The 23,799-nt window shown below is 54.4% G+C and overlaps 1 protein-coding gene across 1 annotated transcript in view; it reads right to left on the reverse strand.

Moving 5' to 3' along the window:
• Positions 1-4,375: 4,375 nt before the first annotated feature.
• The window catches only part of STX8 (syntaxin 8), an 83,424-nt gene continuing 64,000 nt past the window's right edge, over positions 4,376-23,799 (reverse strand). Inside the window, exon 7 of the mRNA XM_026043612.1 lies at positions 4,376-5,218. Within this exon, the coding sequence (XP_025899397.1) occupies positions 5,151-5,218 (68 nt within the window). The 3' untranslated portion in view covers positions 4,376-5,150. The remainder of the gene's footprint in view (positions 5,219-23,799) is intronic.

The following is a 23,799-nucleotide window of genomic DNA, read 5'->3' on the forward strand; positions in this document are numbered from 1 at the left end:
CCACTGGCAGTGAAAAAAAGCAAATATATCAGCAGAAAAATGTGATTCCTAAGCTCTAACCCCAGTGAACCGGGAAGGCAGAGGTCCCACCACCATCTCGCACCCTGCAAAGCAGCAGCTGAGCATGGGAGCAGCCTTCCCAGGGACTTACCAGGCCCCCAGGCTTTTTTGTCACCAGAGGAACATCAGGTGGGGGCAGCTTCACCCCCGCCAGGGTGGCAGCTCTTCCACCTCCATGTTGCTCCGTAAAAAGCAGAGGAAATCTGAGTCCCCCTGGCAAGAGCCGGGGCGGAAATGCAGGCAGGGCAGTCCAGGTACCTGGATGAGAAGCAAATGTTCGTCGCTACGAAAAGCAAAACCTCCCTTATATTTTTCCCTTTAGGAAACTTGGAAACATCTATTTTATGACATTTTCCAGTGGTTTTGCCTTTTTTTATAGCAATTGACAATATTTATATAATGACATAAACGACCATAAAGCGAGGCAGCCATGTAAATAGGTGTGAAGTGGAGGGCTCCCAGGGCAGAGCGGGGCTGCTGGGAGACATGGCACAGAGGGACCAAGCGCACTGGGCCTCCCTGCAACCTCGTGGCCCTTAGAGATGGGCTTGGGGCTGACACCCCATCCTGGCCACAGAGCAATGCACCAAGTCACGGTTTTCTCCCCAGTCTTGTCTTGCTCAGAACAGTCTCATTTGACCTGGTTTAGAGCCCAAGAAGAGCTAATCACAGAGTCACAGAATGATTATGGTTGGAAAAGACTTTCAAGACCATCAAGTCCAACTGTGACAGTTTTACAGGTAGGGGAGCGCAGGCACCCAAGCTTTCCAAGAGCTTCCAAAAGATAAAATCTGACCTTAAGTGTCTCAACAGGGGCCTAAAGCCACGCAGTCCTGCCAGGCAGCTCCCCTCCCGCTAGGACTGACCCATGCTGCGTAGAGTTGGTGCTGGAGACAGCCCGTCCACAACTATAAGTGGTGCCCTCACAACGCAGATGCCCAAGCCCAAGGTTCCTGCAGCCTGCACCATAGTGTAGACTCTTGTCCACTCCATGGACACCACCAAGGCTTGCTCAGGTGAAGCACCTCCTCCGAACCCATCAGGAGCATCCAGCCAAGCAGGGCAATGTGGCCAAATGCCGCAAGGAACACAGAGAAAACGCACAGAGCCTATGTCATTAGGCAAACAAAATGAAATTTCTCTTGAATGGCTCAAAACAAGTGGAGCCAACGCAAAGCCTGTTCTCCCAAGGCCTCCAGCACTCTCCTACCCAGGGAGGCACGGACGGGGAAGCCAGGGCACTTGGGATCCAAGCGTCTCCAACTCCCTCTCCCAAGCGCACAGGGCCCAGCGCTGCCACTGCCCCAGCACGGCCTCGGCGTCCCCACCGCCTGTGGCAGTGGGGATGAGTCCCAGCCCTCCCGCCGATTCCCACGTCTTGGGAAGCTGCAGAGGAAGCTCCGTCGCCTCAGGCAGGCACTTATCCCCCTTGCCAAGCCGCCAGGGCCCCCCCAGGCACTAACAAAAAAACGATACGGAGGAGGGAACCAAGGTGCTTGTGCAGGTAGCACGAGAGGCAGAACTAATTAGAGCTCAGAGAATCTATGGGACCCAGAGCGACTACTAGCAATGCAATCTCCCCAGCCTAGCAGGACCCTGCTCCTCGACCATGATTGTGTTTTGGTGCTTCCAACCCCTTCAGAGAGGCTCCCGCGCTGTCCATGGCTGTCCAGCTCCATGGCTCTGTCCAAGCAACGTCTCCAGTAACCCGACCTGCACCAGTAGCCGGAGGAGCCATCTGCAGCACTGCTCCCCCAGGGAACAGCAGAGCAGCCCCGTTCCACGGAGGCTGGGGAAGCAAGTCTTCCTTGCAGCCCCCTTGGGACACCTCCTTTGGTGAGGGGACCTCTGGCCTATCCCCCAAGAAGGACCAATGTCACTCTCGGACACTGCCCTGCACGGCCAGGGTTGCTGCTGTGGTGGCTGCAAGGACGAGGGTAACCACAGCGCAAGTGCGGAGGGACATCAAGGTCCATCTGCCCCAGGATGTCTCCAGGCAGTGGCTGTGGTCACCCAAGTCAGTCATCTCTGCTCCTGGAGCGCCACCCACGCGCCCCTGTCACTGAACACAGCCGCCCACGGCACGAGGCGGTGAGAAACCCCAGCAAGAGGGGTCAGCCCCGTCAACCCCAGCTCCCCGGAGGACCAAGGTGGGAGAGGACACAGGCTCCGCAACCACCCCCTGGACACCAGGGCCCACAGCCCATGGCCACAGGCAGAGCTGAAAGCCGGAGGCGCCGCTGGGAACCACGGGGGCCAAAGCGGCCCCTGCCCCAGGGAGCCCGGCAGCAGCCGCCCCGACCGGTCTCGTCCCCCTCGTCGCGTCCGTCCCCGCGCGCCCGCCGCACCCCGGCGCAGCCCTGTCGCAAACCTGTGGTTGTTCTGTCCTGTCCTGGTTAATTTTTGTTTTTATTTTTCCTGTTAATATCTTGAATTGTAAATGTTGTTTAGTTATGACCAATGCATACTGCTTTGGGCGATGTTTCTTTACAATGCATACTAATATATTATGGTTATTATATATGAATATATTTAATGACACGTGAAAAAGTTGTGGATTTTCTTATCTTTTTTTTTTCTGGGTTTTTGGGGTTTTTTTGTTTTTTTTTGTTTTTTTTTTTCCTCTGCATTTGTTCATTCGTTTCGTTAGATTGGCTGTAACTGAACCCGAAGAAGCTTGTACGTGTTCAGCACCCATCTAGTAGGACTAAAGTCAGAGACCAGTTGAATAAACGCCTGTAAACCGTGACGCGCTCTCTGTGTCCCGCGCCGGGCGCCCTGCCCCAGCTGCCCGCGTGTCCCCGTCGCAGCCCGCGTCTGGCACGGCGCTGCGTGCACTGATGCTCGGCGGAGGTGCGAGCAGTGGGGCGAGCTGCTCGGGTGCCTCGGCCTGCCCTCTGCTTTGGTGGGGTGGCCAAATGGCCCCTTTTTATCACAGCTCCTCAGCCTGCACCCCGTTCGCTGTCACCCAAGGGCAGATCTGGGAAGGTCCCTGTCAGGCCCCTTGGCTGAGCAGCTCCTGGCCCGGCTGCAAGGCCGGGCTGATGATGCTGCACATCAGCGGCACCTCTCTCGACAGGGCTCCGGTGCAGGCTTGGGYGTCACGGGTGCCCGTGTCGTGCTGACGGGGTCCCCGCAGCCCTGCAGGCCCAACACGCTGCCCTGGAAAGGGCCCTGGTCTCACGGGGCTGCAGGACACGGGGCCAGGACAAAGGGCTCTGGGCGGATTGTCCGGCTTGGCTCCTCATGCCAGCCCTGCTGGGAATGCGGCCCCACGCTCACTGGAGCTGCTGAGCCCGCAGCCCCGCAGATCACACAACAAAATCCTCACAGACCTGCCCGGGCCTTTTAAAAATCACCCCGAAAAAGTGTTTCCCCCTGTCCTCCTGAAGAGGCCGTAACGTGAAGCTTCTTTCCGCATAAAGCAAACGGGCACCGGCTGGGCGGCTGCTGCTTTCGCCCAACTCTCACAGCCTTGCGGAAAGATCCTCTCCCGCCGCGGAGGCCCAGGGAAAGCCGCAGGTACCGCTTCTCCTGCCCAGCAGGCAGGAACACTGGATGTGGTTGCCTGCCCAGACTGGTCCCGTCACCACCAGGGCGGGGTGCCGGGGTCAGCAGTGTGTGACCGGCCAGTCCTGCACACGGCCCATCCCACTCCCCCATCCCGCATCCGCCCCGAGTCCACAGGAGGGAAGGGAGTGTGTGATGGTGCTGCTCAGCACGGGGCTGCCTCCGAACCTCCGCGACAGCCTGGCCTCAGCTGCACCTTCATCACGCCAGGCCCAAGCCTGTCTCACTGCATCCCATGGCCGCTACCATCCAGATGCTGAGTCAGCGCCGCGCAGCTCATCTCCASCTGAGGCTTTTGGTAGGTTCCAAGGTGCTTGACAAGAAAGGAAGTGCCCTCCAGGCCACAGGTCCTAGATACATCATGGGGACAGCCAAGAGATGGGGAAACTGGGCACAAGAGAGCAAGGCGGCCCCACCGGTGTCACACAACAGGGCTGAAAGGGCCGGGTTTCCCCCCTCCTGGGCACTGARCACGTTGGCAGCACCAGCTGTGCAGCGAGCGATGGAGCAGAGGCAGCTGAGAGCTCTGGCGACACAAACCTCAGGGCCACGGTTGAGGACGGCCTGGGGCTGGGCAGCACTGCAAACACATCAGGAAAGACACACCAAGATGCAGAGGACACCTGATCGGAAGCACTTTTCCCGCTTCCTAAAATCAGCTCGTAGAACATGGAAGCATTAAAGATCATTAATGCACAGCATGGAAAACAGGCAGCAACAAATATCATTCAGCTAAAGGCAGATAAACGCTTCCGCTTTTATTCAGTGTGGTTATTGCTTGCTCTGTCAATTGAGAATCAAATTGGCGCATATAACAAAATAAGGATTTTTCTGGTCAGAAGCAAATGCTCGGTACCTTTTTTTTTTTTTTTTTTGGTTAGTTTTTACTAACATGTTGAAGATCCGCTGCTTCCCCTTTTCCACGTGTGGAGACCGGCGCCCACAGCTGCCCCRCAGCAGCCAAAGGCTGACTCGCTCATGAAAGCTTTGGGCAGGTCACGGCCTTGTCCTCAGGCTGTTCCTACACGTGCTCTCTGGTTTTCCATCTCGATGGAGTCTATACATGTGTGGCCTAAGATGTTTATTCCTTGGGAAATGTAAGAAACCTCTGTCAGAAAGCACAGGAACTCCACTTAGGTAGCCCCAAGCCCCCAGGTTACCAGCAGACAGTATTTTAAAGCCCTCAAGACGAAGGGCCTTTCAAGAGAAGAAAGAACGGGCCAGGCAGATGCCCCCAAATGCAAACTCTTGCTGAGAGGCGGATGCGGCGGGGAAGGGCTCTATCCTACAGGCAGGCTCACGCTACCGAGTGCCGCGTGAGGGCAGGGAGCATGGGCAGCGCCACCACGAGCCCTTCTCGGCCGTGCCCCGCCGCAGGGCACGCGCTCGGCCGCGCACGGCGTCATTCCGGTGCTGCTGAGTTTATTGAAATCACGGAGGTCTCTGCACAAGCCGCTCTCGTCTCCGGGTCCCCCGCGCTCCGCTGTGGGACAGCAGCTGGATGAGGCCCCGTGTCTGCCCTACTTCGTTGGCCAGACGGCGACCACCGCGATGGCGATGAGCAGCAGCACGATCACCACCAGCAGTCCTGCAAAAGAGCAAACGACACCAGGTCACCGCCTTCCGCTTCCGCAAGTGCCCTTTGCCATTAAATTCTTTCTCAGACCTGCTCCTCCTCCACCTGAAACAGAATTTCTCCCACATTCAGGTTGCATGATCCCCTTGGTACAAACCCTTAACCAGGGCCCGCTGCGTTAATAACTGTGCAGTGACACGAACACAAAGTCACCTTGGTGGGGCAGCCAGTGCTTCTCACACCGACCTCCAAACTAACTATTTTGAAGCTGGTGCTATTTTGTAGGTTGTCCTCCAAGCTGAMCACCTGCCCTGTGAGGATTAAAGGATCCATTTAACCCCTACTAACATCAYGGTAAGGCTAGTTAAGCTTTCCCGAGATCCCCCTATTCCACTGGGCAAGAGATTATGCAGAAGGAAATCCAAATTGCATCAGGAAATTGTTTGCAGTCCAAACAGCTCCTACTTTAAGACAAGACCATTTTGCAAAGGGAAAAAAAATACTTTTGTGCGCGTACCTGGCTTTGGAAAATGACTGTCAAGCACYGTTCAGAGGCCACCAGCAGGCTGCCCAAGCTGGCAGCGGGCGAGCTCGGAGCGCTCCGGCCCTCCCCAAGCCTGCGGCAGGAACTGATGACTAACGTGAYCTTCCAAACCTTCGGGGCTGCGCATTAGCTCGGGCACCCCGCGCTGCTACCCGGGGCGGGGGGGACGCTGAAGAGAACTTATGGAGTGTTCTGAGGGGAGCGGCGGCCACGTGGCCTCCGGAGAGGCCCTGGGCTGCTCCTGGGCTCCTCCGCCACAGCCGCCGTCGCCCCGTGCCCCGCAGTGCCCCGGCACGGCTGCGGGACACGCTCAGGCTCCAGGAGCGGAAAAAAACCTCCCTCCRCTTGGTCCACTGCTAACAGATGACGATTACTCAACCACTTACAATATTTACAAGCCCAGCTCATGGCAATTAAAAAAGGATGTATTAAAACAAACTCCTCTTTCCAAGCTGGAAAAGGATATTAGACATCGCTTTTTGTAAATAGTGTCATGTTTTCTGTGCAGAAACGGTTTCTGTGCCAGGGGTCCATGATTTTTTTTCCAGGGAAAGAGAGTTGTCACCAGCAGCATTTTTTTTCTTTCACGTCCAGTTGAAAACATCGSTTATCTGCATTTAGCATTGAGCAGCACTTCACCGGCTTGTGTTAAACATATACACACACACACACACCCCCAACACAAACCACAAAACGTAACACCAACTGCAAACTGCTTCAAAGGCTTCACCGTGTGCAAGCGCAGACTCACACTGGTGCTTCCAAGCGTGAGAGGAGCCGACGGCTCCGAACGTGAGACCRCTGCAGGGGCTGCGCGGCTCTGAGAGGGATGGGGAATCCACACCCTCTCCACACCAATTTTCCAGCAAGCAGCAGCATCCCGCAACGGCCAGGCTAACTGCAGCTCCYGACGGGAAGCCTGTGCCCCTGCTTGGAGCAGGCGCAGCGCGAAGAYGACCTCGGTTTTATCTGGGGGTGTTTGATGCGGCTGCAAGGAAACCACCTGCGTAAGCTGGGCTGAAATAAGACCTGATTAAACCCCTGCGTTCAGGATTTCTGCTACGTTTTGCACTGAAAGGGGACGCCTTAGAGGGCGCAAACCCTTTGCACGCTTTCAGTAACTGAGTTTATGGATTTTAGCAATTAAGAGACAACTGAGATCAGATCCTTGGAAAACACCCAATAGGTGTGAATTAGGAGCGATACAAAGTGAAGTTAATGGAGCATAATTATTCTTTGACAACTCCCACAAAAAACTCCCCATAAAACCAGAACCATTACCCAGCAGGAGCTTGGGGAGGAGGGGACTAATAAAGCCTCGCTAACGTGTGAGAGCAGAACGAACGAGAAACGTAAGAGAACATCCAGTGCAACAGCAGCAGGATGGCAAGATGAAACAAACTTCAGTCTACTCCCAGAAAGAACCCGGTATTAAAAACCTGGAGCCACTTTCCAGTTTCCAAAAGCAGGGGTCAAGTATTTGCTCCCCATGTGAGAGATGGGAGAGTGGAGATGGCATGTGGCAGTGCAAGGTAAATCACAGACCTGCCAGCGTTAGTGGCTTATCTGATCCACTCAATATGCACAGAAAAGAAAATAGGAAGAAAATAACATAAATTGGCAGTAACGCACAAATTTCAAAGCACCTCTTGCATGATGGAGACCAGATGTTAGGCACATTGGATTTTTTTCTTGTGCTATTCAACGGCAGATTAGAAGGATCTGAAGCTTTTAGACGTGGAGTTTTGCAGACTGCAACATGCTTTCATAACAAAACATTCCGGATATGATCTGACAGTAATTATGCATCCTAGAACCCCTGTCTGATGTGTTTCTTTTTTTTTTTCTCTCTTTTCTTTTTCCTCAAGTCCTGCAAAATAGAAATATTCTCCTTATTAAGAACTCTTCCATGAATCAAAGCCACTAATAAAGTAAACAGGAGTCAGAGAGTGAAGGGAAAAAAAAAAAAAAACAGATTCTTGCAGGAAGAAAAATGGAAAGGGTGACAGAGATGCACATTTGCCATGTGTTTCTCGGGGAAAGGTGAGAACAAACGCAGCCGTCTGCATGCAATTACAGCATCATTAATTATGCAGTTGGAGGAAGGGCAAAGCTCCTGAAGCTCCGCAGGGCTGCGCAGAGCAGGAGAGCCCACCGTGGAGGACGGAGAGGCCACGTTCCCGGGGCGCGCGGAGGAGCGAGCCGGCCGACGCGCACGCGGCGCTCGGTGCACACAGCTCCGCCRGGCGCAGGCCCATGGGGACACCACACAAGGTGCCTCGCCTGGATTTAATCCTGCTGCGGACAGGGACACGGACACTCATCAGCTCCATCCCTGGACGCCGCGGGGGTTAATGCTCCAAACGGAGCGAAAATGTCACCGCATTTTTTCRGGTGGGAGCCAGCGCGGTGCCGCTGTGCGCATCTTGTCTCCAGGCCAAGCCCACGGTACCTGCCCATGTTTCTCCTGCAGCTCTCAAGCCCCTTCGGACACAAGTTKGTTGGATCTGGCACCCATAAAACAGCCCCTGTCCGTGGGGCTTCTCCCATAACCCCCCAGCTGCGAATGTCCCAGTGCGGAGCCGCTGCAGCCCCTTCCCCGCTCAGCCCCATTCACCCCCCAGGCCAGGCCGCGCTCTTGGGGTTCGCACGCAAACCCCCTCGCGTTGCACCTGCTGGAAGGCTCTGGGCATCTCCAAGATGATTTCCTAGTGCTGCTTCACCCCTCATTTCCCACGGGACGATGAACTATCTAAATGCAGGGACAAGAGGCCRAAGGACTTCCCCTCGTGTCCCCTTGCGTCCCCCTGGCCCGGTGGGGACCGCATGAGCTCCGGCTGGTACAACGACACCCCCTCACATAAACACATCTTGTTTTGACAACTCCCTCTTGAGTAAATGTCAAAAGATTTCTGGGCTGCTTCTATTAGGCTATCGATTTACCACTAAAAATTGCTCTGTGCCCAGGGAATTGTGGCCATTTAGACGGACCAGGTTACCGGTTGGCGCGCGGCGCGTTGCACGGGACGCGCGGAGCTCCAGGGGCCGAGCGCGCGGCTGCCGCACGCGCCCGGCCGGACACTGGGCTGGCTGCTCCCTGAGCTGCCCCCGGCCAGGGCTAACGCCAGGGCACAAGGACAGCTCTTTCTGGTGACACCCACCCCAGAATCGCTCCCGCTGCTCCGTCCCCCGGCTCCGGCGGGAACCGGCCGTGCTTCCCGYGGCTGCGCGGGGCGGCTCACGAGGGCGAGGGCTGCCTGACCCCACCAGGGCAGCCAGCCCCCCCACCAGCCCCAGAGGCGCTTCGAGAGCTGCTAGCGGCCCGCGGCGCAGGGAACGGACCCTCCTTCTGCGTCAGGAGCCCTGCGGGACACCGGGTCCACCCACGGCCCCCGATGCTGCGAGGCCACCAGGGAGGTGGGCCTGTTTTCTCTGGAGAAGAGACGGCTCAGAGGGGATATGATTAATATGTATAAGTTCAGGAAGGGAGAATGCAGGGAGGAAGGGGACAGGCTGTTCTCACTGGTGGCCAGCGATAGGACGAGGGGTAATGGCCACAAACTGAAGCATAAGAAGTTCCGTCTCCAGGTGAGGAGCAACTTCTTTACTGTGAGGGTGACAGAGCAGTGGAACAGGCTGCCCAGGGAGGTTGTGGAGTCTCCTACTCTGGAGGTCTTCAAAACCCGCCTGGATGCCACCCTGTGCCACATGCTGTAGGTGTGCCTGCTTGAGCAGGAAGGTTGGACTAGATGATCTGTAGAGGTCCCTTCCAACCTTAAATATTCTGTGAATCTGTGAATCTGTGAGGGATGCAGCAAGAGGACGCTCATGACATCCACAGCACAGGGCACGCGACACTCGTATCTCTGTCCAGCTCCAGAGTTGCTATCAGCTGCATGTCTTGGGGAACATCTTTCACACGCTACCCCTAGACGCTGCCCGGCCACAGACACTGCTTCACTGCCTCGAGCCCAAGGAGGGGGCGACAACCTCCTCCTCCTGCACCTTTCCCGGCGCCAGGGCCTGCGGCTGCTCCGGGCTCTGCAGGAAGCTCCGGGTTTGCCTGGTCCGGACTGCAAAACCAGCGCAGAAGAGAGCACGGACACCAGCACACGAACCGTCCACTGACTTCCAGCTCCCAGAGCAGCTCAGCACAGAAAATCGCTGTTTTTTATAAACTACMAAGTAATAAAGAGCTTGCTGCATCTTAAAGAGCTTGGCATAGCATTACATTATCTGTAAAAAGCCACTTTTTAAAGGCCAAGAAAGCTACATTCCCGCCCAATTGTCTATCCAGAAGTTCAGGAATAAGCCTGCTTTTACAAGTGTCACCGAGTGCTAACTTATAAACCTATCACGCTTGTTTTATAGAGTAGGAGACACGCAGGGAAAAGGCAGCTTCAAGATGAGGCCACATGGTCTCCGCTGCTTTCTTTAAGAACTTCTTTTTAAGTCATAGTTTTAAAAAACTATATAATCCAAAACACCTTTTATCTGCTTTTCCAGGATGTTAACTTTAGGTCCACATTGCCGTATAAGAAACGCGGCAGAAACCTGCCCAAATCCATTCAAAATCCGGATRACCAGGTTAAGTGCCCAAGAAACCCATCTCGCTGCCCTTCACATCCCCTAAGAAAAATAAAGGAAGAGCCAAATGCTTTCTCCACGCAATGCCAAGAATTCCTTCCTCCGTTCAGGTTCAGCCCAACACCCTGATCATCGGAGTCAAACGGGCAAGGSGGGGTTTGTGCACATTACCTCCTCGGCCCACTTTGTGTCACATACAATGACACGCGTTTCTGATGCCCTTTCATTTCTTTCGGTGAGCCCGGGGCCTCTTGCAGTCAGGCTCCATCCTCAGGCGCACAAGCGAGTTCGTTACTGCTCGTACTCTTTAGTCAAGTGCTAGTGCCCTTAACTGAGCACGACCCTTATGGTACTGACAGCAGAACCTGCTGGCCAACACAGTGTGGATAAACCGGCAGTGAGAGAAAGAAAAATACTGTRGGAAACCAACTGTCACATCCAGCCGCAGGAGCCGCACGAGTCGCGCTTAAATTCAAAATGTTTATTGCTTCGGTGGCCAAATAATCCCTCGCGCTCAGGTCCCAAGCCGCGTGCGCCATCCAGCTGAATGAAAGGAAGTGAGATAAGTGTTTCTCTTAATCCATTATTGTTAGACCTCAATTTGCTTCTTTTAAAAGCTATTTTTCAAATGACAAAGGCGTGCCAGAKAGTATATTGACCTGCTTCCAAGTGTAATCGCAAAGAAATCCTATAGTCTTTCAAAAACAAGTAGATCTTGTTAAAAATCCAACCTTAAATGAACTGCAAGAGTCAGAGGCATATTTCAAATGAATTTGGTCACAGCTCTCTCWGCAGCAGACCTCAAGCATTTCCTCAATGCAAACACTTCCAACATCTCCTCCAATACTCAATCTGCCCAAAGCTCAGCTCTATTTTTGACAGTAGTTAGAAGTTTTAGGCCCAGCAGTTTAAAACATGACATAAATTGCCCATCTATAAGACAATTTAAAAAGCACAGTTCATTAACCTCTTACATTACCTGAAGGGCACTAAAAAAGCTAAGGCTGAGAAGAGGGTTTCCTGAACAAACTGGGAAACTTGGGTGCATTTAACCTTTAAAACAGAAGAGCTCACACTGAGGCCAGTTCACACAGAACAAGCTGAGGAGAAACGTTTCAATGCGTGTTTTATACAGAATTACCGCAGTGTCAATAAAGAGCATTAGAAATTTCTACACATATAATCCCTCTCTACAAACAATGCTTTCTACAGAGGTGGTAATAAAAGTATTTACAGGACGCATGACTGCAGAAGGAGCGAGTGCAGACTCACTATGAGACCACACCATGCATTCAAGCTGCTCCCCATCAAACTCGGCATCACCTGCACCTGTCACGCAAAGAAGAGCGCAGAGTTATTCAGAAAACAGCAAATGACAGCCACGCAGCAAGGGCGCACGCTTTCCCGCTAAGTCTGCCGAGGTCACTAAACTCCATCCTTCGGAGCACATGCTCTTTCTCGGCTCCATTTGCACAGGGTGCTGCGCTCATGCCCAGCWAAAGCTCCTCAGGTGTCCCCATGAGTCGTTTCTGGTGTTTCCTCACATCCATTTGCTTGTGGCCAAGCCTGGCAGCCTCTGCACATCTCCACCTGACGCCCTTCACCGAYGCGCGCGCCGCAGGAAACACCGCGCACGGACACACGGAGCCGGCCGGAGAGCAGCCAGATGCCAGCAAGAGACACTGGAAACGGGCTCCTGCTTTTTCCTTTTGTTCCCGTTACAGTGACTTCACAGACTTTCCTTGTTTGTCCCAACCCTGCTATTATCACAGTATTTCCAACCACAAAGGTCATTGACAGCCACGGTTACAGGCTTTTTGTTTATTTATTTATTTATTTATTTGCATGTTGTTTATTTTTTCTTCTCCCCTCTCTCATTTATTCTTTTTCAAGAAGCACACGCAGTTTCCAATTTTCCCTCCTGCATCCTTTCCCTCTCTAGCATCCTTTTCCTTAGATAAGCCAGGCCAAGAAACGCAATCAGTCAAGCAGCACACTGCATTTCCGAGCATTTCTGAGCAACTGCATTACGGCTTGGAATGGGACTTGTCAAAGTCTACAAAACCTCAGTGTGCTGTAAGTTTTCCTAGAAGAAAGAAAAGAAAACAGCAAAAAGGATCAGGCAGATTCTATAACCCCCTGAATCTCAGATAAAGGTCGCTCAAGTGAGAGCCAAAACAAGCCCCAAGCGCCAGAATTCTTGTATTGGGATCAAGATGTGCAGAAACGATCAGGAAAGGATGYGAAAGAGCGGGCCCAGCGGGAGGGTGCCCTTCCCCACTCCAGGCTCACCACAGGTAATTTCCACCAGTCCATGGAGGGCAGTGAGCAAGGGAGAACCCAGGGCCCCTTTGGCATGGACTCAAGGGTCAGGACAGGGAGAACAACAGGTACTTGAGACCTGATGGTGCTGGGAAGCATCTTTTCCTTTTAAGCAGGTGCCCAAGAACATCCAAAGGCCACCATCAGTGCTCCTGTAATACAGGTGACACCTTTGCGACCCATTCCACCAGAGACACTTCTGGTTGCACTGAAAAGCAGAGATTTTTGTGCAAATCCCAGCACYAGCTGCAGAAAAGGCGCCTGCCCAACACTGGAGGTGGGTGAACCCCGCGAAGCACTGCCTCCCAAAAGCACGTCCTCCTYCTCACGCGCATCTTTTCAAGCTCTGCTTCATCCACAAGCCGTGTATTCCACCAGGAGATAGAGAACAGGAGCCCTGCAGGCAACCTGGAGAGGGGCTTCCTGCAAGCGAGGGGCTGCCGAGAGCAGCTCGCCCCCAAGCCGCCACCTGAAGCCAGCAAGGAGAGGGCAGGAGCACGACAGATGATCTCAGCGGGACACTGTTGTTCTTCCACTACTTTCTCCGGTAAGAAAAACAAATGAAAGAAATCAAAGGGCTGCTCTGCTGGCCTTGAGCAGAAGGGGACATCTGCCCGGATCCATCTGCCACCATCCCYGCACCAGGGCTTTGTCTGCGGCCGGTCCATCCCCACCGCTCCAGCTCCCCGTGTYGCCTGCCCCGGACAGCCGGGAGCACGAGGGAAGGGACGGGGACACGGAGCAGGGAACAGCGAGACCCACTCGGAGGCATCCATGCATTGTCCCCCGGGCTCTTAGATGACCTTTGAAAGCTTTACCTCCTCTTTCGTACTGCCCGAGGAAGTGCTTGGAGTAACCTGCCTCTGGCTGGAGGGTCTGCGACCTCCCAAAAGCTTTAAACAAGGTTTAATGGGGGTTTAAAAGGTTCAGACAAGGTTTGAAAGGTTTAAGCCTTCCAAAAAGGTTTAAACACGGCACAGAGCCCTGCCTCGGGCACCCAAGCGAACCAAGCCGCAACAGCAAAGCTGCAGTGTTACTGGTCCAGCTGCACGGGCAGGAGGGACCCTGCTCACGAGACGGTGATCAAGGAGGGGCAGCACCATCATGAAACASCATCTATTGCACACAGTGGGTCATTTAAGGTCACGCTGAGCATCCCAGAAATCTGYTCCGTGCGGCTTTTATTCTAAAAATTGCCCTCCTTGCAGAGGCTCCCAAGCGACCTGCAACGGGGCCGGCAGCTCCCAGGCCACCCGAACGGAGCCGCCGGGACGGCTCGGACTGGCACACGAATCGCAGCCTCGAGACGCGAGAGGGTGGTGAGCACAGATCTAATGATCACTTCCTTATGGCTTTGACATTCTTGAAGCATATTTCTTGCAGTCCCTGGAACTCTCCGGCATTCTTGATTGCAAAATGGCAGCAAGTGATTTCCTTTAAAAGCCTTGGCTTCTGTTGGAGCACTGAAAACGCCCCTGGCCCCGCTCTGCTCGCTCTYGGTTGGGAAGACAGTGGTCAACGTTGCAGGAGAGGCTGTTCAAACCAAATCTGAACAGGCCTAGTGTTTCCAACGGAGCCCCTGCTAGCACTACAGAGCATCTTAACATACACTTCGGTATGAGAGACTCCAGAAAAAATAAGAAGAGCAGCACAGATTTTTCTAAAAAAAAAAAAAAAAAAGAAAAAACAACAGGGCGAGGCAGTTGTGAGGGTTAACAAAGCCGGGCTGCGCAACTCTGCTCCTGTTCATCCCTTGATGCAGACACTCCTGAGAGGCCACCGGCTCTGGGGAAGGTTCCAGAGCAAGCGCCTGCACAGCCACAACCTCCAAACACGCGTGGGCTCCCAGTCTAGGACGCTCTGTTGTCGCTGGCTCACAAAGCCACCATTGAGGATTGATTCCGTACTGCGTGCGAGCAGCCTGCACACACTTAACACTCCTCCCCAAAGCCTGAGCCGCTCTGCTGAGTGTTCCTGAGTCTCCGTGTGTCACTGCGGTGCCGCAGAGCGCAGGGCACGGACCAGCCGGCCCCTTTCAGCTACMCGGGCAGGCAGCGGGGCTCAGCAGGTCCCTGCTGCCCCAGTCAGGGAGCTGCCCTGTTGGGAGCAGTGGTGCAACGAGGACCAGAAGGAGCTCCGGGCAGGCGCCGGCCACAAGCAGGGCGCTGATGGCCGGGACACGGAGGCGCTCGCRTGGCCCGGAGCGCCGCGGGCCGCCCCGGAGCCCCGGCTCGTGCGGGCAGTGCCACGGGTCGCTGCAGCGCCGGGGGGACATGGGGCCCGCGCGGCGCCGCTCCCAGCACAGGAGGAGACCCCCCAAAAACTGCACCGCTGCCGACCCCAGAGCCCTCCTGCAGCAGCGGCCTCGAGTCCCTGCCAGGCCCCACGCCGGTCGGCACGCACACGTTGGGCCTTTCCCGGGACACGGGGCTGGGCACGGCGCGAGGCGGCGCATCCTCTGCTTTCAGACTCCCAGAGGGAACTCATGTGCTTTTATCAAACTAAGTTTTGGTGCGGCTGGGTAGCCTCAGCACCTGCTGCTATCACAGGGATTTCGGCCAGTAAAGCCTGCTTCGGGTAACGTAAGAAACAGGCTTCACTGAGCAACGACTTCTCTTTCATTTGGATAAAAGAAGGCGCCTCATGGAGCCTTTCCCCACCTGCAGGGTGGCCTCCATAAGGGGTCTACAGATGATTGCTGCTGACTGAATCCACGGGTTTCCCCAGGGTGAATTTAGTGCTCAACAGCAAGGACCGGTGGCTGAAGCAAGAGGAGGCTCCGCTAACTATAACACCATGAGGTAGAGAGACACCTCGGGGGGTTCTGTCATAACCTAACGCTCAAGCAGGGTCCAAGCTGGATTCAGACCAGGCTGCTCACATTGTCCATGTCTTGAAAGCATCCACAGCCTCCCCGGTCCCTGACTTCCAGCGCTTGGCTGTCCTCACGGGGAGGTTTTTRCTCCTTCTTCTATCAAGTTGGAACCTTCCCTGCTTTAATTTATGATTGCTGGGTCTCCTTCTCCTGCTTCTCCTGCGCCTGTAAAGAGCCCCAGCCTTCTGAGCACACTTCCCTCAGGAACTGCAAGGTGCTTGTTCCATCTTTTCCACGTGAAGGGGGATTTAGCTTCCCCAGGCTAAACATGCCACCACAAAGCACATCCTCCAGCYCCCAACCACCCCCATGGCTCTTCACTGCGCTTGCTCTGGATCATCAGCCTCCTCCTTGTCCTGGGGGACACAAAACGGGCCGCAACATTCCAAACAAGGCCCAAAAGCCTTCGTACTCAGCCCTGAATGCAGGGAAGCCCTGGGCAGTCACTAACTGCACCAACATAACCCAAACTCTGTSGAAGTCTTACTTGACTTTCATGAAACCCTTGCGTTCTCTCTTCGAGAGTGTAAGCCTGCGTGCAAAAATCCTGACACAGATAGAGCTGGCTTTTCTTGAGAAAAAATGTCTTAACATTTCAAAGGACGACGCTATTTCTGGAAACTTGCTCAACCTTTGGCAATCCAATGCAATCAGCACGCAAAGCTGCAGAAACCAGCAACCAAATACTTATTAATACCCTGTACAGCTGTTAACAACTATAAAGACCCTTCTAAAAATGCCAAGGGAAACAACAGGCCRGGAGAAATAATCTCACAAATAACTCAGCCAACACACACAGAACTATGATAAGAAATTAGATTTGACTTGCCTGGATTTTTTTGTTTAATTTTGGTAAATGGAGTCGGAAAAGCAGAAAGTTGATAAAAAAAAATAATCTAGTTCAGTAGCGGTTTCCTGTAGGCAAAGTAGGGAATTCAGCCCTCGCTGAATCCTTGCAGTCAATTAGATGTTAACACAAGTTTTTCTTCCAAAAGAAGAAGGAAAAGGCATCTTGGTGCCCACGCCCACAGATCTCTTGACTCCTGTGCGCTGGTGTACTACATACTATATATATATATGTATGTATATTTTTAAACAAGCTTCCGTCTTGAGCAGTGCCAAAGCTGAACAATTTATGCAAGCGCAATGCAAGAGCTTCTCCCTCAGTATYTGCAAAAGAACAAAAACCAGAAAGGATTTTCGCAGAGGGACAGAGAACAAGCACGACATCGCTTCATCTCAGCACCTCGAGAGCGCTCCATGAGTCCCTAGCTCCAGGTCTCTTCCTCCGCCTTCCCCCCRACAACTCGGAGCTGCCAGAGCAGCCGCAAGGCGAGAATCTGCAAAGGCAAGAAAGGCAGAACTGCACTGAGAACAAAGGGCAGGGGAGACAAAATCGGCTGCGGCGGCACGAGTAACACGGGCTGGACCCCRGCAGCAAGCACAGTATGTGGTACAGGCAGCCCTGGTGTGCATATATAGGTGTGAGTGTATTACATTCTGCATCATGTTCTCCTGACATGTCTCTCTCCCGGAGAGCGTGTTCCCATTGMGGGCTCCTTACGGTATCGCTCGGCCATGCCAGGTACACGAGGGAACTGAGAGGAAAAGCRACACCATGATAGAAAATTAGGAGCGGGTCTGTGCAAGGAATGCTCCTCGTTACCAAATAACCACCAAGAACAGCAACACTTTAGAACTAAAAGAAGTCGTCCGATCTATCCAGTATTTTTTCCTTGTATCTAAACCCATGGTTACATTTACAGAGTTTATTCCCCTTGCCCTTCTGCAAAAAAGCGAAGGGGGAAAAAAGATCCACGGTGCAAGAAAGGCCCATAAATCCTTGTGGGTCATTTGTCTGCTGCCGCCCCGACAGCGGGACCCTCCATATGCTTTTGCAATAGCGGCGCTGTGATGGCATTTCCAGGAGTGCCCCGTATTAATCATGTCACCACTGACAGGCTCCCCGGAGCGCCTGCTAATTCTGCGTTTTCCAAAGCGCTTCGGGTTCCTCTTCAGTCGTTAAACGCTCACCGAGGAGGAGCATGTGTAAAAGTAACCCCTGCTAGGGCGAAACTGGAAGAAAAGAAAGAATGGGAAATGGTCCCCTTGAACCTTGAATATTTTGCCCATTTATTCCTTTCCCAGGAAGAATCCCCCTCCCAAAACACSACCGTTTCAACCTTTGCTACGTGTTTCTCAGCACTCGGAGCCACGGAGTGGGGGTTGCTTCACTTAAGGTAACACGAACATTCAAGAACCGCTTCCCTGGATGTTACCCCCGCAATCGGAATCMCTGCAAGCGCTTTGGTAGTGGCTCAAGCAGCGAGGCGCTGAAAGCAGCGAGCCCCGCGGAGCTGCGAGGCGCTCCTCAAGACGCGCGTCGGTGCTCGGCTGCACGGAGCACTCGGCGCTCCGCGTTGTGCACACGGCCTCYGTGGATGTGGGGGCTCTTCCAAACCCTTGCAATTAACTCAAAGAATCCACAATTAATGAAGTCTCCCGGCACTCGGTGTGCTGGGTAAGGCGACGCTTCGTGGAGCGGTCCGGGTTTCCCAGCCTGGCAACACAGCCCACGGTAACCGGAGTGTGGAAGGAGAAGCTGCTCCCACAGGAGGTGGGCTGGCAAGAAGGAAGCCACGGATCTGGGTGCCATCGGGGCTCCCATTTGGGAGCACTGCTATGGCGGGGAGGGCARTGCCAGCCGCTCTGCCCGGAGCTGGAAACGGCCCTAAGAACAATGAAGATCCATCCCTGAGCGCAGGAGGAACACRTGCTTACTCCTCCTGTGCAGTCAGACTACACTCAGATCAGATAATTATTTGTCCCATTTATCCTTCCCTGGGGGAAAACAGAACAAATCCAGATCCTGCACGGCACAGGGCCCTTGCCCYGGCGCAGGGCCGCGTGCCGACAGTCACACCGGAGCTACCCCGCATCCATCAGCTGGGTCAGCTGCAGACTCTGTGCACAGGGCATTCGCTCGAGGAATTACAAGCAAAGGCCCGTGAAAGCAGTGAATGAAGCAGGTCACCRTCAGCAGAAGCAGCAAGCTGCATCYTGTGGTCAGCTTCTACTGGATGCAGGGAGAGGAGGCAGGAGGGAGGCTATAGGGGCAGATGCACGAGGCGGACGGACCGCGCGCAGTCCTCAGCACCAGCCAAGGCAGAGCAGGCTGCAAGCCGGGTCGGAAGCAGGATGTCCTTGCTTCTTTCTACGCTGGCAGCCTGGATGCAGCAGTTAGTTTGCTTGCTGAAAATCGCTTCTTTTAACCTTGTGCTTGGGGGTTTTGTGGACTTTAAGGGGAGATTTTGAGCACGATCAACTGCCAAGAAGCATCTCCTTTGGTCAACTGCCTTTGGTCAGAAGGCAGTGTCTGCCACGAGCGTGACAGATCCTATCTGCAAATCCAATAACCCTAGAACTACCAAACACAACCTCCCGCTGAGCTCTGTTTTGGGAGGGCAAAAAACCCACACCCTTAGCGAGACAAGAACATTTTTTTTTACCGTTTTAGCTAGAAAAACACGGGGTGCAGCATCAAACAGGTCTGTTCATGGAAGAAGGGTGCCCGTTTCCCGCCCGCCCACATGGGAAAGCAACAGCTCGAGCCACCACAATCACCTCCCTGCGCCTCCTTCAAAGCTCCGGACCTGCTTGTCATGCAAACAACCTGCGCGGCTCATTCTCCTCGCACGGCCGAAGGAGGGTAAATTACGGAGTTAAGTAGATTACCAGGGAAGGAGTCGCACTCGGCAGCCTTATGAGACGATTAGGCCCTGGGAAATTCATACGGCAAATCCCCGGGCCCTGACAGCTCACATTCATTACCGGCTCCAGGACAAGCCGCAATCAAAAACCTTCTCTGCCAATATTAAGTATTCCCTTTCCAGTGAATTTTCATTTAACTTTCAAAAAAAAAAAAAAAAAAAAGGAGATTAAGTTTAAAATTTTGCAGAGCAAGTCACCGCAGTGTTTTAGCAGCTCGGCAGCTTACCGTTAAAACTTTCCTCAAAGTTGTTCCTTCAAGCAGAGGACTCCTGACTCTTTCCTTCAGGCAGAGCCCGCGCTTTTGAAGCGGATGCCGCCAGTGCCATCAGCACAGACGCCGCCGGACAGGCTCCGGAGGGGTGCTGCGACCGGGCGCGGAGCAGCACCCCGCMCGTGCACTTGACAAGCGCAGCATCCCGAGGGAGCGCAACGGGCGCGGCGGCGCGAGCAGGGGCGGCTGCTCCGCGGGCGCCGCCGTGCCGCTCACCGCGCCTTCGCTGCCGCTGCTGCGCGGYGCTTGTCCAGGCACCGCTGCGGGAACCCACGGGTCAGAGCTGGGCCCTGACCTGCCCGTTCCACACTGACGCTGCTGCCAGCAGCGAGTGCTGCGAGAGGCTGCTCCACGGCTGGGCTGGGCCCTGCTCTGTAACACACTCTTTTTTTTTCTTTTTGAAGACTCCTCACTTCAGCGTGAGCCTCTAGTGCATTATTCAGCGACCCGCCATTACCTCAAGAACTAGCAATTCCCCACGCCGTCTATTTAAATCGAAGGGAGTAGCGGCACGACGCCCCAGCAGGAGCGAGCTCCCCTCCCACGCGCGGTATTTTTACCCAAGAGAYGTCTCTAAAGAGCCCCTGTGGTGCGGGCAGCCCGGGAGCGGCGGAGGGCGGCAGCCGCGGGCTCCACCGCGACATGTGTCCCGTGCCGAGGGCTCTCCTGGGAAGCAGCAACAGAAGATAACAGCTAGGACGTCAGCCCACCCACCTGGAGATGGATGGGAAGGGCCAGCACCTCTGGCAGGCAGCGTGTACAAACACCAGACACAAGGACAGCACAAGGATCCACCAGCAGCGCTGGGCATCACCAGATGAAGCAGCTAAGTGGGATCTCCCCCAGTGCTGCAAGGGGCACCCAAGGCACGCAGCTAAGCAAAGAGCCTCAGCCATCCACCCACGTAGGGATGAACCACATCATGCTCTGCAAATTTGAACTGTCCCTGAGCARTCCCACCCTACCCATGCAGCCACGATGACCTGCAGCCATCAAGGATGCAGAAACACCGAGCGTACCCAAAATTCATTCTCCACGTTCCATGAAGGCATCCTCACTTGTTCGGTCTTCTCCAGGCTCCCAACCTACAGAATCCGATTTCCAAGTCTGGGACTCGGCATGTGAGAAGAGTGGCAAGAAGACAAGGGACTGTTCTTGCCCACCATGACCATGCCTTGACATAAGCTGGCACCAAGAGAACACGCACGGGATACTAAAGACAACAAGAGCTTCTTGAAATAAATCAGTGGCAAAAGGAAGATGAGGGAAAACGTGGGTTCGCTGCTGAATGGGTGGGTGCCCTGGTTAAGAAATACTTAGAAAAAGCAGAGCTGCCTTTGCTTCAGTGTTCACCAAGGGCAGCCCTCTGGAATCCCAGACCCTAGGAACAAGAGGAGAAGCCTGTAGAGAGGAAGACTTGCTCTGGGAAGAGGAAGATTGGGTCAGAGAGCACATAGGTAAATTTGATACCAACAAATGCATGGGCCTGGATGCACCCAGAATGCTGCATGAGCTGGTGGACGTTATAGCTAAACTGTTCTCCATCATCTTCGAAAGGTCTTGGGGAACAGGGGAGGTACCTGAGGACTGGAAGAAAGTCAACATCACACTGGTCTTCAAAAAGGGCAAGAAGGAAGATCCAGGCAACTACAGGCCAGTCAGTCTCACCTCCATCCCTGGACAACTGAGGGAACGGCTCATCCTGTCTGCTGTCTCCAAGCACATGGAGGACAAGGAGGTGCTCAGGAGTAGCCAGCATTGATTCACCRAGTGGAAATCATGCTTGACTAACCTGATCGCCTTCTATGAAGGAGTGACTGGCTGGATAGATGAGGGCAGAGTGGTGGATGTCGTCTGTCTGGACTTCAGCAAGGCTTTTGACACCGTCCCTCACAACATTCTCCTGGACAAGCTCTGGGATAGATGAGTGGAYGGTGAGGTGGATTGAGAACTGGCTGCATGGCAGATCTCAGAGGGTGGTGATCAGCGGCAYAGGGCCCAGTCGGAGCCCTGTGGTCAGCAGGGTCCCCCAGGGGTCAGTCCTCGGCCCAGTCCTGTTCAMTTTGTTCATCAACAACCTGGATGAAGGGACCGCGTGTCCCCTCAGCAAGTCTGCTGGCGATACTGAACTGGGAGGAGCAGCTGATACAGAGGTGCCTCAGAAGGGTCCGAGAGCAGGCGAAGGGCAAAGCCCCTCCGTGCAGGCTGGGTCCATACCCACCTCGGGCAGGGCACAGCGACCCCGGTGGCATAAGAGCACGTTCCACGTAACGGAGACGCTAAGAGCAGCTGACCACAGCAGGATGAGGCTGGTATTAGCTCTGCAGCAAACGGCAGCAGTTACTGACAGCAACAGCTCAGCTCTGCTACCCTCRGGTCTTCCCTTCATCCCTTAGGGCCCAGGGGTTCCAGCTCTCACCTTGCAAGAGCGCGGGCCCATGAGCCCAAAAGACGGGAAGCCTGCCGGGAACATTTCCAGCCTTCCTGCCACCCCATCTCTGCGTGGAAGCCGAATGAAGGCTCAGGAGCAGACGCCATCCTCCTCCCAAGCCCTGCCATCAAGCCAGGGCTTGCAGGAGCTAACCCTGTTCCCACCGCCCGTGACGGTGCCCGGCTGCGGGCGCGCGCAGCAGCAAGCAAACAAAGCACAGGCCTTTCAAACGGCAGCGAGCCGTGTGGACACCCCCAAGCGCTGACCTTCAGGCAGTTACAGACCAGTGCTCAATCCTCCTTTTCTCAACAGGGCTTGTGCGGCACATGGCAGAGCTCTTCCATCTCCTGCAAGTCTCCAAACTGACCGGCTCTCTGTTTATTCAAGCAGCATCTCCATCCTCAAAGCCTGAATTTCTTTCTAGGGAAGCAACATCGCAGCTCCACACTACGGCAGCTGGAGGGACGCGGTCCAGCCTGGAGCAAAACGCAGTTGTGCACCAGTGTTGGTAGCAGATCCCAGCAGGGGAAGAGGTTTCCATTGGTGGGCAAGGSTGGTGGATCCCAACGCAGGGCCTTCCTCCATGCGGAGGCATCTCACAGCCCATGATCTGCTGATGGATGTGCACAAACACGACACGAGCACCTAAACGCAACTGGAGAGCAGAGCTTTTCCCACCGTCATCTGCATTAACTGCAGCAAGCCCCAAAGCGAAGAGCACCTTGGGAACGGAACAGGTGACAGCAAACAGGCATAAAACAAGTATTGGTAGGAAGCAGTCCAGAGGACGTGACAAAATAATCACGTGTCAAAAGGAAGCATTAATAACCTGATTACCAAAGAAAGCRGCAGAGCAGAAAGACTCGCACTGGGGAAGAAGTGAAGGCATTTGGAGGAATTAAGGAACAAAAGGTGCAGCCCCATGAAASAGTAACTGCAACTGAGAACAAAACTGTAGGACGGGGACGCCCGGGAGTAAGTGGCTTCTCAATAGAGCAAGACAAAAATGCTCTGAGCAGTTAATAAATTCACTAAAAACTTCCAGCAGACCATAAGTGTTTTAGAATCTAGGTCAAGTTCATGAAATAGTCCCAGGGTAAGAGATAAAAACAGAACGAGGTTTGTCCAACACGACGCGGGGGGATGTGGATGCCATGGGACCTTCTCCCAGCTGCACAGAACAGGGGTTTGGTTCCTGTGCTGGGCATTTCCAAAGCCAGAGCCGCCGCTTTGGGGGGCAAGGGCGGCCGCCCAACACAGCACGCGCCCTGCGGCGGGTCTCTGTGCGCGGGCGGGAGCAGCAGCGCGTGGGCGATCCCGCTGCCGGAGCGGGACACCGCGCTCCYTTCTTCGCAGCAACGAATGCTTCATGGTGCAAAGCGTCAGCCCCCGAAACAGCCCTTGTTGGCAACGAAAGGGGGGCTGAGAAGGAGGGCCGTGTTCCAACCACCTGCTGCGGGGAGGGAGCGGATGCGGAGGCTCACAAACACTGGGCAATGTCTAAGCGAGGGCCAGGCCTCAGCCCCCGCGTGCCTGGTCGGTGCCGTCTCCTGCTCTGCCTCTGGGCACGCAGCAACGGGCTGAGGGGCACCCAGGGGGGTGAGAATTCCAGTCTCCCCATCATCCAGACACCAGGATCTTGGTAAGAAAAGGAGCTGGAAAACCGCTTCCATTACAGACTTCTCTGACCCTTGAGCAGTCTCAGGATCTTGCCAAACGCACGCCCCAAACAAAGCGTGGCTAAACCAAAAAGCATAAAGATCAGCCGAAAATGCAAAATTCACAGGCCAAA

This window comes from Nothoprocta perdicaria, unplaced genomic scaffold, assembly GCF_003342845.1.
Source record: "Nothoprocta perdicaria isolate Ctin4 unplaced genomic scaffold, notPer1 scaffold_331, whole genome shotgun sequence".
In the NCBI taxonomy this organism is placed as follows: Eukaryota; Metazoa; Chordata; class Aves; order Tinamiformes; family Tinamidae; genus Nothoprocta; species Nothoprocta perdicaria.